The sequence below is a fragment of the Podarcis erhardii genome, assembly GCF_964252035.2.
Source record: "Podarcis erhardii genome assembly, chromosome: 2".
Taxonomy (NCBI): Eukaryota; Metazoa; Chordata; class Lepidosauria; order Squamata; family Lacertidae; genus Podarcis; species Podarcis erhardii.
This window is the reverse complement of record NC_138498.1, coordinates 108,694,364-108,710,285: the sequence shown is the minus strand read 5'-3', so window position 1 is coordinate 108,710,285 and position 15,922 is coordinate 108,694,364. Positions and strand designations below refer to the sequence as shown.

The 15,922-nt window shown below is 48.5% G+C and overlaps 1 protein-coding gene and 1 long non-coding RNA gene across 2 annotated transcripts in view; both read left to right on the top strand.

Moving 5' to 3' along the window:
* Window positions 1-9,434, top strand: part of LOC309337470 — a 119,810-nt gene extending 110,376 nt beyond the window's left edge. The window contains exon 2 of the long non-coding RNA XR_014154333.1: window positions 7,040-9,434. This is a non-coding gene — a long non-coding RNA (uncharacterized lncRNA). The remainder of the gene's footprint in view (window positions 1-7,039) is intronic.
* Window positions 1,952-9,434, top strand: LOC309337089 (uncharacterized protein). Its single transcript, XM_081853772.1, has 2 exons — window positions 1,952-2,514; window positions 5,487-9,434. The coding sequence occupies exon 2, from the start codon at window positions 5,497-5,499 to the stop codon at window positions 6,541-6,543; it is 1,047 nt and encodes a 348-aa protein (XP_081709898.1). The 5' UTR covers window positions 1,952-2,514; window positions 5,487-5,496; the 3' UTR covers window positions 6,544-9,434.
* Window positions 9,435-15,922: the final 6,488 nt, after the last annotated feature.

The window sequence follows — 15,922 nt, the reverse complement described above, 5'->3', positions numbered from 1 at the left end:
CTCTTGCCCCCAAAGAACAGACACCACACATTATCAAACTGGAAGTGGGTCTTAATGAAACAAATTAAATTAAATTAAATTAAAAAATTAAAAAATCCTTCCAGTAGCACCTTAGAGACCAACTAAGTTAGTTATTGGTATGAGTTTCCGTGTGCATGCACACTTCTTCAGATACACTAGGTCTTGTACAACCTCTATGCCAACTCCTTGCTCCAGAACAGGAAATCCAAGGCTAGAAGGCATAGGGCAGGCCCAGGCTGCATGAAATACCATATTCTCCCATACAAAGCTGCTCAGTCTCTGAAATCTGCAGGGAGGGGAGGCCCATCAGCCTCACAGACACACTGGGTGGGGGGGTGGGGGGGACGCTGGACAGAGCCCTCTCAGTGGCTGCTCCCAGGCTTTGGAACTCCTTCCCTCAAGAAACTAGACTGGCTCCCTCTTTGTTCTTCCACTGCCAGGCGCAGACTGCTTTGTTCCAACAGGCCTTTGGGAACTGATAGCTTTTAAAGGAAAAACCACACTGTTTTCATTATCTGCCTTTCCACAGAGTTGCTTACAAGAAAGGAGATTCTGGTTAAACATTATGGAAGAACTTTCTGGTCTCTCTCTGGAGGTGGTGGACTCTCCTTCCTAGGAGCAGAGGTTGGATGGGCATCTGTCATGGATGCTCCAGTTGAGATTCCTACATTGCAGGAGGTTGGACTAGATGACCCTCAGGGTCCCTCCCAATTATACAATTCTAATTGCTTTTTGGTTGTTTGTATTTTATCCATGTTAACCAAGTCTGGGGGAAAGATGGGACATTAATATTACCAAGAAGAACAGAGCACACATCCCCACAAACAACGCTTGTCTGATGTGGGGCTGCCCTTGAGACTGATCCACAAACTCCAGCGGGTGCAGAATGCCGTGGTGAGACTTTTTACGGGGTCCCCGCCGCGGGATCACATTCACCCAGTGTTATACCAGCTGCACTGCCTCCCGGTGGAGTACAGGATCTGGTTTAAGGTGCTGGTTTTAACATTTAAAGCCCTATACGGCCTAGGACCCTGGTACATACGGGACCGCCTCTCATGGTATGTCCCACGGAGGACCTTACGGTCTTCAAACAAAAACATCTTGGAGGTCCCGGGCCACAGAGAGGTTAGGCTGGCCCAGTGGTGTAGCATGGGGGGTGCAGGGGGGCTGGCCGCACTGGGCGCAACATCTGGGGGGGGCGTGCTCGCACTAACTAATCTGGTGGAAGAGACTCGAGTGCTAAAATCCACGGGTTAGGGGGCGCAAATTACTTGCCTTGCCCCGGGTGCTGACAACCCACCCTACGCCACTGGGCTGGCCTCAACCAGAGCCAGGGCTTTTTTGGCTGTGGCTCCGATCTGGTGGAACGCTCTGCCACAAGAGACAAGGGCCCTGCGGGACTTGACATCTTTCCACAGGGCCTGCAAGACAGAGCTGTTCCACCAGGCCTTTGGTCAGGGCACAGCCTGACTCCCTCCTTCGGCAATTTTTGCGGAGCTCTGGCCCAATGGTTGCCAGTGGTTTCATTTTGAATTGATTTTAGAATGAAATGATTTTAGAATGCATTTCAATTAATTGTGATTTTATGTAAATTGTGTTACTTTTATTGTTGTTAGCAGCTCTGAGCCCGGCTTCGGCTGGGGAGGGCAGGATAGAAATAAAATTTTATTATTCTATTATTTTTATTATTGTCTGTCAGCCTGTGTTCATGTCCAGAGATCTGGTCTCTTTAGACTGAATGACCAAAAGGCACTCATGCGGCTGCAACTTTCTTTCCGAGCCGGACTCTCTCCCACACACCGAGAAAATTATCCCAACGTGGAAAGCTGTTTCTACACAGCTCCCTGCGTCATTTGCCGGGGGGGGGGGGCAGAGATCCTGGCTTTGTGCATTAATGCAAGAGGGGGGGCAGCGGGGTTGGTGTTCTTAAAGGCGCACGTGCGCCCAAAGTTGGTGCCCCGTCTTCGGGGCGCGCGCCAAGCTGTCCTCCTCCTCGTCCTCCTCCTTCTCCTCCTCTTTCTCCCGGCTCGGAGCTTGGCCGGGTTGCAATCGGGAATGGACAGCCGGCAGGAAGGGGCTGGAGCCCAGCGCCCGAGTGGGAGGAGCCGCTGCGGGAGCGGACGACGCGGGGGCGAGAGAGGGGGCGAGGAGCGGATCGAGGCCGCTGGGCTCCCGAGGCGCTGCTGGGGAGCTTTGCGCGCAAGGCGCACGGTCGGGTGCGCTCAGCCAGCGCTGGGGCCGCTTTTGGAGAGGGCCCCAAACAAGACCTAAAAAAGACCCCTTGGCTCCTCATCTGCTCCCCCCACCTTCCATCCCTGGCTTTACCAGAGCCCGAGGGAGATCGGGAAACTGGCTCTCTCTCTCTGCTCCTTCCTCCCACATCCCCGCGGGGGGGATCTGCCGCTCTTTAACCCCTGAGCAGCTGGAGCGACGTCCGCGGTAAATGCGGCAGGAGAAGAGGGAGACTTGGCGAGGGTCCCACCCCCACCCAAGGCAAGGGGAAAGCGCTTTTCTTCTTCTTTTGCACTCCTGAGGGGGTGGGGGGTGCGACGGGGCGGGCATCTCCCGGCACTCGAGGAGAGGGGGAGGGAGGGAGGCGTGGGATCCCGGGCAGGCTGGGCTTGTGATTCTTTGGGGTACGCGCTGCAGCCTGGTGGGGATGGGGGGGTGGGGGTCTCGTCGCGATGGTCTTCCAGTCAAGGGATCGAGCATCTCCGCCGCTCGCTCCCGTACTTCTTGCAGCATCAGACGTCCCCAGACCGCTCGCTGCACCACTTGTGGGGAATGAATGGACAAAGGAGGAATCGAACGGTGGGTGCCAGTCCGTGGGTGCGAGTAGGTCGCTTCAGGGCAGGGATCTCGGGGGCGAGGAGACGCAGGAAAGGGGCTCCTGTACCTTTAATAGTTGTGTAGCGGAGGTAATGTCAGCAGATGACATTGCTACAGCTGCTGCAATTGCCTTTTCCGCGCTGCTGTTAAAGGCGCACGAGCCCCCTTCTCTCTTTCCGCCTAGAGATCCCCACCCAGCCTAAGCCCTAAGGATCATTCTGTAGGGTGAACAGATGGAGAGAAGGAAAGGGAGTTTGGCCAGGTGCGGCTTGCCTTCCTGGCAGTGCGAGAAAAGCCATAGAGTTGGAAGGGACCCGAGGATCATCTAATCCAACCCCCCTGCAATAAGCAGCTGTCCCATATGGGGATAGAACCTGCAACCTTGGCACTAACAGCACCAGGCTCTGGCCAACTGAGCTATCCAGGCTGAGCCATCCCAGCTGAGATATTGGGACACTTCCCTTGTTTGTCACATAGTTCTAGCCTCCCTTTCTTCCAAGGAGCTCTATGTGAGAAAGGGCTGTCACTCAGTGGGCAAGACACCTGCTTTTCAGGTAGAAGGTCCCCAGCCAGGTTCAGCCACTGACATCTGCAGGAAGGCCTGGAACTCTGGAGAGTCACTGCCAGTCAGAGTAGCCACTAATGAGCTTTATGGAGCTAGACGGTCTCATTCAGCATGATTTTATTTATTGATTTCTATTAATAATTTCCACATAACAAATTATCAAAACATATCATATTCATTATTTTCCCCCTTTTTCCCACTCCTCTTCAAATCCACCCCCCCGAGACTTCCCTCAGCTCCTCTCTCTGATTTCTCCACACATATTTATTCTCTGCATGTTATAAAAATTATACATATCCTTACATTATCTGTCTACCATGTTACCAACCAATATGTTTGTGTATGTTTATTCAAAGCCTGCCAAGGAGTCCAATTCCTTTTGTTGGCCTTTTTAGATAAATTGTAAAAAATCTCCCATTCTTCCTTAAAGTCACAGTTGTCCCAGCATAAGGTGACTTTACGTTCTCTCCTCGTTTTATCCTCAGCAACAACCCTGTGAGGTGGCTTAGGCTGAGACAGCGTGATTGTCTCAAGGTCACCCACTGGGCTTTGTGATGGAGCTGGGCGTTTAAACTTGGTTTTCCCCACGCCTGAGCCTAAATATGAGCCTAAATATGCATGACGCAAACGAATGCCTAGAATCTAGCACTGTAGAGTTGGAAGGGAGCCCAAGGGTCAGACTAACGCCCTGAAAAGCAGGGATGTTTTGCCCACAGCTGCCCCAGCGGCCACCAGCCTTCTGGTTAACAGCCAGACTCACTGACCCATTGTGCCACTATTTCCCCAGTTTATAACTCCTCCCTCCCTTTCTCTCTGCTGTCTCCTCTAGGTTGAATTTCAAATTGTGGGCTCCTCCAGGCAGGGATCTTACTTGCTTGTGCTTTGTGAAGCACCGTGCATATTGATGACACAGTACGACTTAGAAGATTATAAAAATTCTGCAAGAGATTTCCATATCCACTCTCGCCCAGCCTCAGTTTTGTAGCATTTGCTTCTGGAGAACTTGGATTGGCTGTGCAACTAATATGCCTGCACTGTAACTATGTCCTTAGAATTAACAGGGAGAGTAAGAAAAAGAGGGAACTTGTACACTTACTGGGTTAAAAACAAACAAACAGCTGGGTTAACATAAGAAGAGAGCCAGCGGCCCTTCTAGTCCAGCTTCCTGTGTTCACTCTGGCCTAACATTCACCTTTGTGGACCCTGCAAAGGAGGACCTGAGCAGAAGAGCCTTCCTGCTATTTCGGAACCATTACTGTCTCTGACTGTGGAGGCAGGGCATAGCCATAGCTGGGGTTCTGTTTAGCATGTTGAATTGCTAGGCACTAAAAGGACATGGCAGAAATGGGCAGAAAATGTATATTGTATGCTTATAATAATTTATACCCTGCCCTCCCCAGCCAGAGCTAGGCTCAGGGCAGCTAACACCAATAATATCACAGTAAAAACATAATAGGGGGAAAAGAAAAAAACAACAAACCAATTTAAAATACAATTTAAAATGCAGCCTCGTTTTAAAAGTAGCCGATAAATCAAGACCATAAGGGGAGGGAAACATAATGGTCAGACTGAGTCCAAACCAAAGGCTAGGCGGAACAGCTCTGTCTCGCAGGCCCTGTAGAAAGATTTCAAGTCCTGCAGGGCCCTAGTCTCTTGTGACAGAGCATTCTGCCCAAGTCGGGGCCAGTACCGAAAAGGCCCCGGCCCTAGTTGAGACCAATCTAACCACTTGCGACCTGGGACCTCCAAAATGTTGTCATTTGTGGACCTTAAGGTCCTCTGCGGGGCCTACCAGGAGAAGCATAGATACCTCTGGACAACTGATAATGGCGCTTAACAGCACTGTGTTTTCTGGTGGTTCTGAACACCTTGTAAACAAAAGTTTAAATGAAGATGGGAAGGGGGGCAGTAGTTTTGGGGTCTGGGGCAAAAGACCCTCCGGGACTTTCAGGCTCCCTGGGTCACCCTCTAAAATGACACCCCTGTTCAAAGGTATGTCATGGGCATGAAATGGATGAAGGACAAGTGATTTGGAGTAAAATCTCAGACGTGGGGATCTGTTCTTTCCCAGCAGGTGAAAAATGCTAAGCGAGAGTGAGGCACAGACATCTCTCAAAGAAAGAACCGAGCAGGAGATTCTGCAAGATGCTTTGCTGGAAAAACCAGGTGCCGACGTTTCCCAAGGCCTTGATCGAGAGGAAGGCTGTGCGATTCAGTGCAATCCTGAATTGCCGCCGGCGTGCCCGCCAAAGAAGAGGAAGCGCAAGTCCTCCTGTCGTGAGGAAACTGCCCTTGATCTCAGCAAGAGAGCAGTGAAGAAGAAAAAGGTTCCCCAGCCGGCAAAATCCTACAACTGCCCCGATTGCGGGAAATGTTTCAAGCGTTGCTCCCCTCTCATAAGGCACCGGAGGACCCACACCGGGGAAAAACCCTACGTCTGCCGTGTGTGTCTGAAATGCTTCAGCGATGGCTCTGCCCTCGTGAAACACCGGAGGATCCATGCGGGGGAGAAGCCTTACACCTGCCCCGAGTGCGGGAAAAGCTTCTCCCAGAGCTCGACCCTTATCGCACATCAGAGAATCCACACGGGCGAGAAGCCCTACAAATGCCCCGTGTGTGGGAAAGGCTTCAGTGTCAGCTCCAACCTTGTGGCTCACCAGCGGATTCACACGGGGGAGAAACCTTACGAGTGCTCCTTCTGTGAGAAGAGCTTTCTTGTCAGCTCGCACCTGATCAGGCACCAGAGGATCCACACGGCGGAAAAGCCGTACATTTGCCGGGAGTGCGGCGAGTGCTTCACACAGAGCTCTCACTTGGTCGTCCACAAGAGAATCCACACGGGGGAGAAACCTTATCTGTGCGCCGTGTGCGGGAAGAACTATCGGGGGATCTCGGACTTCATTCTGCACCAGAGAATCCACACAGGTGAGAAGCCGTACACCTGCCTGGAGTGCGGGAAGAGCTTCCGTCAGAGCTCCTGTCTAACGAAACACCAGAGAATCCACACGGGAGAAAAACCTTACGAGTGTCACGAATGTGGGAAGAGCTTCAATCGGAATTCGCATCTTACAAGGCACCAGAAAATCCATACGGGACAGAGGAACGCCAGGCAGGTGCTTATCAAATAAAAGTCTTCCGTTCTGAAATGGAAAGTTAGGCTCATTGTCATCACTGGCATTTGGTGAAGAGAAAGTCTAGCTGGTGGACATTTCCCTATCTATTGCTGTAGCCTTTGTTGTACCATCCTGCACCATGGATGTCTCTAAAAGAATCCAAGATTTGCCCAGAACTTGATCTGCTACTGCTGTTAACCTTGTTTGATGAATATGGTTGTTGTTGCCTTCAGAACAAGAGTTTTGGGGGCAACTGTATCCCTGCATCCATTACAGAAAAGCTGTGCTTGCGGACCTGCCGGCTTATAAGTTTTCCTCTTAGACTGTAAGGCGTGAGATGCTCTTAATGGTCTTCCTGGGAATTCATGGAATGTCTTGCTTATTCCTAGGAGGTGAACTTGAAATGGACACTCTCATGATGAGAATTCTAGTCTTCCTTCCTCTGGGGTATTCAAAAGCACCTAGATCACACTGTTTCACATGATAAGCTGGGTTTGAAGAAGAAGAAGAGGAGTTTGGATTTGATACCCCGCTTTATCACTACCCGAAGGAGTCTCAAAGCGGCTAACATTCTCCTTTCCCTTCCTCCCCCACAACAAACACTCTGTGAGGTGAGTGAGGCTGAGAGACTTCAGAGAAGTGTGACTAGCCCAAGGTCACCCAGCAGCTGCATGTGGAGGAGCAGGGAATCAAACCCGGTTCACCAGATTATGGGTCTACTGCTCTTAACCACTACGCCACACTGGCTCTGCACAATCCCTGGTGCAAAATGCTCTGACTGTTACTAGCAAGCCCCTTTTCCGGTCAAGGCTAAGAAGGGAGGATTTGCCAAACTCTACACAATCAAAGGCAGAAGTTGAAGGACATGGGTCTTTGTACATCAGTGGTTCCTAAACCTGTCCCTGCACTGCCTCACCGACCGCCTGGAAATCGCTTAGGGTCTTGGTTGACCATCTACTGATTTTCTTCTGCCTGTTGTAGCAATTGTGCTGTGCTAAACACTGAATGGTTTTTCGTTGCATTTTCATTGCTTCTGTCAAATTGCAATTTGAATGCAATAATATACAATGTTAGAAATAAGAGACGCAATAAAAAAAAAAAATACAGCTGAAAATTACAGCAAATGTTTAACATGCTGCAGACCACCTGAATGAAGCGTGTTGATCACTCGTGGTCCACAGACCACAGTTTGGGATCGCCTCTTCCAGATCAAAAACCAGCTTGCTATATCCAGGAGCAGTATAGCTGTCCGTCCTCTCTAACCTCACCTTCTTTGGGTTGCAATTCTAAATTCCCTCTCTAGGGAGTAAGTTACAAGAAAGGAGATTCGGACTAAACATCAGGAACAACTTTTTGACAGTTAAGAACTGTTTGACAGTGGAACGGTCTCCCTCAGGAGGTGATGGACTCTCCTTTCCTTGGAGGTTTTTAAGCAGAGGTCGTATGGCCGTCTGTCAGGGATGCTTTAGTTGAGATTCCTGCATTGCAGGGGGTTGGACTAGATCAGTGTTTCCCAACCTTGAGTCTCCAGCTGTTTTCGGACTACACTTCCCATCATCCCTGACCACTGGTCCTGCTAGCTAGGGATTATGGGAGTTGTAGTTCAAAAACAGCTGGAGCCCCAAGGTTGGGAAACACCGGACTAGATGACCCTTGGTATCCATTGAAGCTCTACAATTCTGTGATTCTGTCTGCTGTTCTTAACACCCAGGAGACTCTGTAGGGGAGAAGGCATTTGGGGCTTGAGCCACTTAGGGCTGCAAACACTATCATCAGCATCTTGAGTTTTGCCTGGAAGAAGAAGAAGAGTTTGGATTTGATATCCCACTTTATCACTACCCGAAGGAGTCTCAAAGAGGCTAACAATCTCCTTTTCCTTCCTCCCCCACAACAAACACTGTGAGGTGAGTGGAGCTGAGAGACTTCAGAGAAGTGTGACTGGCCCAAGGTCACTCAGCAGCTGCATGTGGAGGAGCGGGGAAGCGAACCCGGTTCACCAGATTACGAGACTACCGCTCTTAACTACTACACCACACCGGTTTTGGAAACAAAGCGGCTTGCAGAAAGCTTTGGTGAAGAACAGAAATGGCAGGCATTTTGCATCTTGTTATTGATCCATTGACATTGATAACGACCTGTATGCCACCTGATGCCAATCGCACTTACACTGAAGTAACTTCCCCTGACCTCGCAGAAGCAAATACAGTTGAGATGACAGCAGGAATTGTGGAGGCTTAGGGGATGTGGAGTATATTATGTGGAGAACTGGTTGGTTTATCTTACTGTGAGCAGTGAAAGATGAACAATTAAAGAGACGTTTGTCAAAGTAATGTGATTATGATCTTTCTGCAGTGCCTTTAACAAATGCATCACAGACAAAACATGCAGCTTGTGTCATCTCCATGCTGGAAAAGCTGCATCTGTTGAACCTCTGCCTGCTATGCTGGTGCTAAAGGATGGAACAAACAAACCAGCAGCCCTAGTTAGTGCAAAAGCATTTAACTGTTTCCATTCCTGTGGAGCACCGATGAAAATGATTGAAGCACATATTTTCTTGCACCTGTTATTTTAGAAAAAAAACGAACTAATGAAACTCCACTCTGAAGCAGAACAAAATATACAATATCCATGTTCAGGTTCTCTAAAGTGATGGTTCTCATTCACACTGTTTAGGAATGTTATCAGTTTGGATTGTGGGGATTTGTGTGTGCATGTGTATTTTCCCTTTCAGTTTTTATGCCTCCCTCCTTCATTTGTGGGGAGATAAATGTGACTGGACTCCTTACATTATTTTGGGAAGATTTGAGTTTTAAAAAACCATGCAAGCTGTGAATCTTGTCACATTTACAACGGTCACAAATAACCATAAATTGTATGATCATTCAATAAACAAATGCAGTGCTTTATAGTGTGCTTTGATTCTCATAATAATCTTCCGAGTAAGGATGGGGGAATGAGAATTCCTGGATCTCGATGAAACCTACAAAACGTTGCCAGATTTGAAGTGGGAGGTTTGTGCTGTGCTTTTCAGTTCATGGGAAAGTGAGAAAGGAAGTGCCCATAAGAAGAGCCCTGCTCCATCAGCCTGGAAGCCCAGCTAGCGCAGCATCCTCTTTCCTGCAGTGACCAATCAGAAGCCTCCAGGAAACACACAAGCAGGGCATGAGCACAGTAGCCTCCTCTTGCTGTTGCTCCCCAGCAGCTGGCATTCAAAGCTTTGCTGCCTCTGATCCTGGAGGTAATAATGATAATGATAATAATAATTTTTAAAAAAATTATTTATACCCCGCCCTCCCCAGCCAAGGCCCGGCTCAGGGCGGCTACCAAGCAATAATAAAAACAAGATTAAAATACAACATTAAAATATTAAAATGCAGCCTCATCACAGGAGGAGAAAGGAGAAAGGAAAAAGAAAGAGGTGGAGGGAATCAAATTGGCTCCAAGCCAAAGGCCAGGCAGAACAACTCTGTCTTACAGGCCCTGCAGAAAGAAATCAGATCCTGCAGGGCCCTGGTCTCATGAGGCAGAGCGTTCCACCAGGCCGGAGCCAGTGTTGAAAAGGCCCGGGCTCTGGTTGAAGCTAATCTATATATATTATATAGATTATATATAGATTATGAATTATAAATAAAATAATAAGTTTTATTTATACCCCGCCCTCCCCGGCCAAGACCAGGCTCAGGGCAGCTAACACCAGGTATAAAAACAATTGATTAAAATACAACTTAAAAACAAGATTAAGATACAACATTAAAATGCAGCCTCATTTCAGTAGAAACTCAAATCAAAAACTTTTTGGGGATGAAAACGTCAAATCTTCACCAAGGCCCACTATCCAGACTGGTCCTACGTGGGCCAGAAAAAAGCCAGGGAAGTCCCCAGATAGGAGTTCCATCACAGAAGGAGAAATGAAAAAGGAAAGAGGGGAAGGGGATCAAGTTGATTCCAAGCCAAAGGCCAGGCGGAACAACTCTGTCTTACAGGCCCTGCGGAAAGAAATCAGATCTCGCAGGCCCCTGGTCTCAGGAGACAGAGCATTCCACCAGGCTGGAGCCAGTGTTGAAAAGGCCCTGGGCCTGGTTGAGGCTAATCTGACTTCCTTAGGGCCCAGGACCTCTAGGGTGTTGCTATTTATGGACCTTAATATGATACCCTTGGCATGACTAGTAACCATGTATAGACTTGTCCAATTCTCTCTCTCTCTCCCCTCCTTCTTGAAGTCCTGCAACTTGGGACTCATCTACACAGCTGCAAACAAAATGTTTTAAATGTGTTGTAAAGTGCAGTATACAAATGTGATGCTAGATGGCGACAGTGAGCTAGGCAAAATTCAATATCTTTTTCAAAACCTTTTTTAAAAAAAGCATTTTCACAGGGTTTTTTTAATAGGTGTGTAGATTCCATCTTGGTGGCCATCACTGCCCCAGCTCAGGGGCAGAATGTCTGCTTTGCATGCAGGCAATACAAGGGTCCAATCACTTTCATTTCTAGCTAGGGCCAGGAGAGGTTTCTGTCAATACAGTACTGAACTTAATAGATCAATGATCCAACCTGTGCCACACATGTCCCTGAAAAATGAGATAGAAACTTATGCAGGACTCACATTGAGGGTTGTTCAGAAAATGTTTAAACGGTTGATTCAGACCACATCAGCGGTTTCTTTGGGCAGCCAAGAGAAGACCCATTTATTATAAAACAACAAAGAAATTAATCATCAGCTGGATAATATGGTGCAGCATAAACATAAGGTCACAGGTGCATTTAAACCAATAGCTTAACGCATTCACCTTCCTAGCCTAAAGAAATGAGAGACCCTAGTCTACAAGGAAAATTAAGTGTCACTGGAGTTATGTCACTCCTAGGAAATAGAGAAAGACTGCAACATTTCTACCTACAATGTGATTGGCAAGGCTCTTGCCATGCCATTCATTTTGTTTCATAAAATTTATATACTGCTTGTTTTGTTTTTTGTTTTTAAAAACAACAACCACAACCTGAAAGCGGTTTATAGATGTGAAATACGGTATATGGTAGAGTGGAGAGGAAATGTATATGCCTGAGTGCATGTGTTTGTAAGTGTGTGATGCAGCCAATAAAAGAGGCAAGGATGAGGACTTCCCATACTTGGGAATGTGCTCTTGAAACTCATAAGCTCTGCCTAGGGCAGTTGCTCTGAGTTTTAGGGATGACAGCCATAGAGAGAAAACTCAGCATTTCAGTCCTGTGGCTGCTCCTAATAATGAGAGTGATGATGACTGACTGAATGGGTGAAAGGTTCTCCCTTTTGTAAGATTTCAGACTTGATCTGTGCACATGGAAAGGAGGAAGCAGTTTGTTGAAGAAGAAGAAGAAGAGTTTGGACTTGATATCCCGCTTTATCACTACCCGAAGGAGTCTCCAAGCGGCTAACATTCTCCTTTCCCTTCCTCCCCCACAACAAACACTCTGTGAGGTGAGTGGGGCTGAGAGGCTTCAGAGAAGTGTGACTGGCCCAAGGTCACCCAGCAGCTGCATGTGGAGGAGCAGGGAATCGAACCCGGTTCACCAAATTACAAGACTACCGCTCTTAACCACTACACAACACTGGCACATAGAAGAGAACGGGAAGGGCTAATATGAGAGTTTGTAATATTCCTTCCAGATGGGCTTCAAGATTATCATCTTGCCTACATGTGGGACAAATTCCAGCATGCAGGGAAGGGAACAAGCTTTACTTTACAAATCCCCAAGTGTCCTAAATGAAGCCTACGAAAGCAGCAGTGCTTGTTTGGAGTCACACTCATCCCCAAGGAAACTGATTTAACGGGTTTTCCTGGTTGCCAGAGGGTTTATCAATGCAAGCACCCTTCTAGTCTCTGCATTGTTGTTGCATTGTGTGCCACAAACTGGGTCAGGGCTACAAAGGGACTGGTTTTCTACTGCAAATGCAAGCAAGACTGATGCCCTGATCCACTGCAACAGACCAAACAAAAGTCAGGAGAAGCGTTCTCCCGCCGCATTTGGTATATGGCAGCTTCCTAAATTCTAGGTGCAAGGATCCAGATATGGCAGAGGAGGAGCCAACCAGGTCAGGTGAGGCAGCTACAGAGGTTGCTGGACCCAGGTCCCAACTTTCAACTCGGCATTGAGCCAGAACCCCAAAAGGCAGAGCCTCCAGGTTCTGCCAAGATACCAGAACCCTCAGTGTCCAGAGACTTTGTGTTCTGCAGTGCTTGTTTGTAGGCACAGGGCAAGAGACCAGCTGAGAACTGACCCAATCTTTGGCACCAGCTCCAGAGGTTGCCCCTTGAAGCTCTCCACTTTCCCAGGAACTGGCGGTGCTGCAATCAGCTGGATGTGCGATGCTATCAGACAAGTAGTCTGCACCCAATGGACCTGTCCAAGGTCCTGAAAGGCCTTTAGATGGCTGTTCTTTTTGTGACCTCTTCCCTCAGGGATGGGGAACCTGTTCCCCAACAAAAAAAGAGCACAACAATATTAAGAAAGGCCCTGCTGGATCAGGCCAATGACCCATCTAGTCCAGCTCCCTGTTCTCACAGTGGCCAACCAGATGCCTGTGGGAAGCCTGCAAACAGAGCCAGAGCACAACAGCACTTTATGCTCCTGCAGTTTCCAGAAGGGTCTCCATTGTCTCCCAAGACACAACAGGGAGCCAGCATGGTGTAGTGGTTAAGAGTGGTGGACTCGTAATCTGGTGAACCGGGTTCGATTCCCCACTCCTCCACATGCAGCTGCTGGGTGACCTTGGGCTAGTCACACTTCTTTGAAGTCTCTCAGCCTCACTCACCTCACAGAGTGTTTGTTGTGGGGGAGGAAGGGAAAAGAGATTGTTAGCCGCTTAAGGGGAGTGAAAGGCGGGATATCAAATCCAAACTCTTCTTCTTCTTCTGCAGTTTCCAGAAGGGTCTCCATTGTCTCCCAAGACACAACAGATGCCAACCAACCAACTTATTATGTTATTATATTCTCCCACACAGAGAGCATCCATGGTGTCTCTTTCTCCCTTGTGGGTTCTCAGAGCTGAGCTGACAGTGAAGCTTCTCCCACGCTAAAGACACCCACAGGGTGTATCTCCTGTGTGACTTTTCCTCCAATCCACCTAGGACTTCTCCCTCTTATGGGCTGAGTCATGAGGGCAGAGCTCTGAACAAAGCTTCCCTCATATTTGCCATACTTAAACCATCTTTCTCCATTTTTTTCATTCAGGGCACTTGTGGCACTTTACTAGGGTGACTGGGTGGGAAGGCAAAGCACACAACAGGCCAACCGAGATGATATTTAAAGCACTTTTTAATCCCACCTCCAAAGTGTCTTACAAAATATTAAAAAACCCCCACACTAATAAAATATACAATTCAACAATGAATCAAGGGTCAGCATCCATTCAACAAAGTGAGTAACTCAAATACCACTTTGAAGTGACACTTAAGTGCTAGCAATATTGCTACCTGGATTATGGATTGGGATTTCCGTAACTGAGCCCAGGATAAAAATTACATTAAAAACCATTTACTGCAACATTCGTAAGTGGCTGCACTTGGAATACTGTGCACAGTTCTGATCGCTGCTTCTCAATAAAAGGATATTGTACTGTTGAAAAGGGTGCAGGAATGACAACCAAAATGATTTGGGCAGGCATAGGCAAACTTGGCCCTCCAGATGTTTTGGGACTACAACTCCCATCATCCTTGACCACTGGTTCTGTTAGCTAGGGATGATGGGAGTTGTAGTCCCAAAACATCTGGAGGGTTGAGTTTGCCTGTGCCTGGATTAGGGGATTGGGGCAACTCCCCTACAAAGAAATATTACAACATTGGAGAGAGGGAATAAATAATTTTGGGGGGGAGTTATAAATAAGGGGAAGTTATGACTGAGGGTTCTAAAAAGATGTGTGATGTCAAGGAAGTAGATGGGCTTCTCCCTTTGATAACTCAGGGTCATCCAATGGAACTGAATGGTATGAAATTCGGGGCCAATGGAAGCCTGTGCTTCTTCACAAGGCAGACAGCTGCACCGTGGAATTCACTGCAGTAAGATGGAGCAGTGGCTGCCAACTGGGACAGCTTTAAAAGAGGATTAGACAAATCCATGAAAGATAAAGCAATCAACGGGTACTAGGAATGGGGTCTAATTTCCAGGCTCCCAGGCAGCAGGCCTCTGAAGACCAGTTGCTGGGGAATGACAAGAAGTGAGGGCTGTCATGTTCATGCCCTGCTTGTAGGTTTCTCATAGGCAGCTGGTTGGTCATTGTGAAGATCGGGAGGCTGAGAGCAGAGAGGCGTTTGTGGACTGAGGCAGCAGGGCTCATTTCATGTTCTCTTTATATGTACAGTGGTACCTCGGGTTACATACGCTTCAGGTTACATACGCTTCAGGTTACAGACTCCGCTAACCCAGAAATAGTGCTTCAGGTTAAGAACTTTGCTTCAGGATGAGAACAGAAATCATGCTCTGGCGGTGTGATAGCACAGGAGGCCCCATTAGCTAAAGTGGTGCTTCAGGTTAAGAACAGTTTGAGGTTAAGTACAGACCTCCGGAACGAATTAAGTACTTAACCCGAGGCGAGGTATCACTGTACAGAGAGAGCGCGAGAGCGCATGAAACACACTCTCCAACTGAGCTATCCAGCTGCTGCCCTGCTTACACATGGAAGACCGTTCCAGGTAGGTAGCCGTGTTGGTCTCCCATAGTCGAAATAAAATAAAAAAATTCCTTCCAGTAGCACCTTAGAGACCAACTAAGTTTGTTATTGGTATGAGCTTTCGTGTGCATGCACACTTCTTGGCTACGAAGGGTCGCCAGAGGAGAAGGCATCCGTCTCTACCATTCGTGATAGTGTTCTTTCTTTTTTTTGGGGGGGGGGTGTCACTTCGGTGCATTCTTTATGCAGAAAAGCGAGATAGCCAAACCAAACCAGACCAGCTTTGCTCGTCGTCCAGAGCACCGATCCCACGACGAGCCTCAGCCGCCGATTGCCCGGGGCAGGCTCAACGCGCAGTTCAATCCTAAGAGTGCTGCTCAGAGGCAAGCTTAACCGGCTCCGATGACCTTAAAAAGAAAGAAAAGAAAAAGAAAAACCCTCCAGCCTCGCAGCACGAAAATGCACCGCGCGATTGGGTTCCCTTGCAGGCGCACGAGGCCATCTTGCGGAGGCGGCCGGGCTGCGTGGAAAAGCCCTTGCGCGCCCAGCTCAGCTTCCAGGGCCTCCCTTGTCCGTAACGCAACATGGCGCTTCCAGGCGGGCGTCTTCAAACCGTCCTTTGGAAGCCTAATATACTGCCTTCCCCCCCAAAAAAATCCCGTCCCGCGCCTGTCTGGAGACCCCCTCCCCGCCCCAAAGACCCCACGGCGGGCGCTGAAATGCGCGCTGCGCAAAAACAGCCGCCCTGTTTGG

What these genes read in the sequence shown, in the direction of transcription:
- LOC309337089 (XM_081853772.1), top strand. Translation starts at nt 5,497, where the DNA reads ATGCTAAGCGAGAGTGAGGCACAGACATCTCTCAAAGAAAGAACCGAG.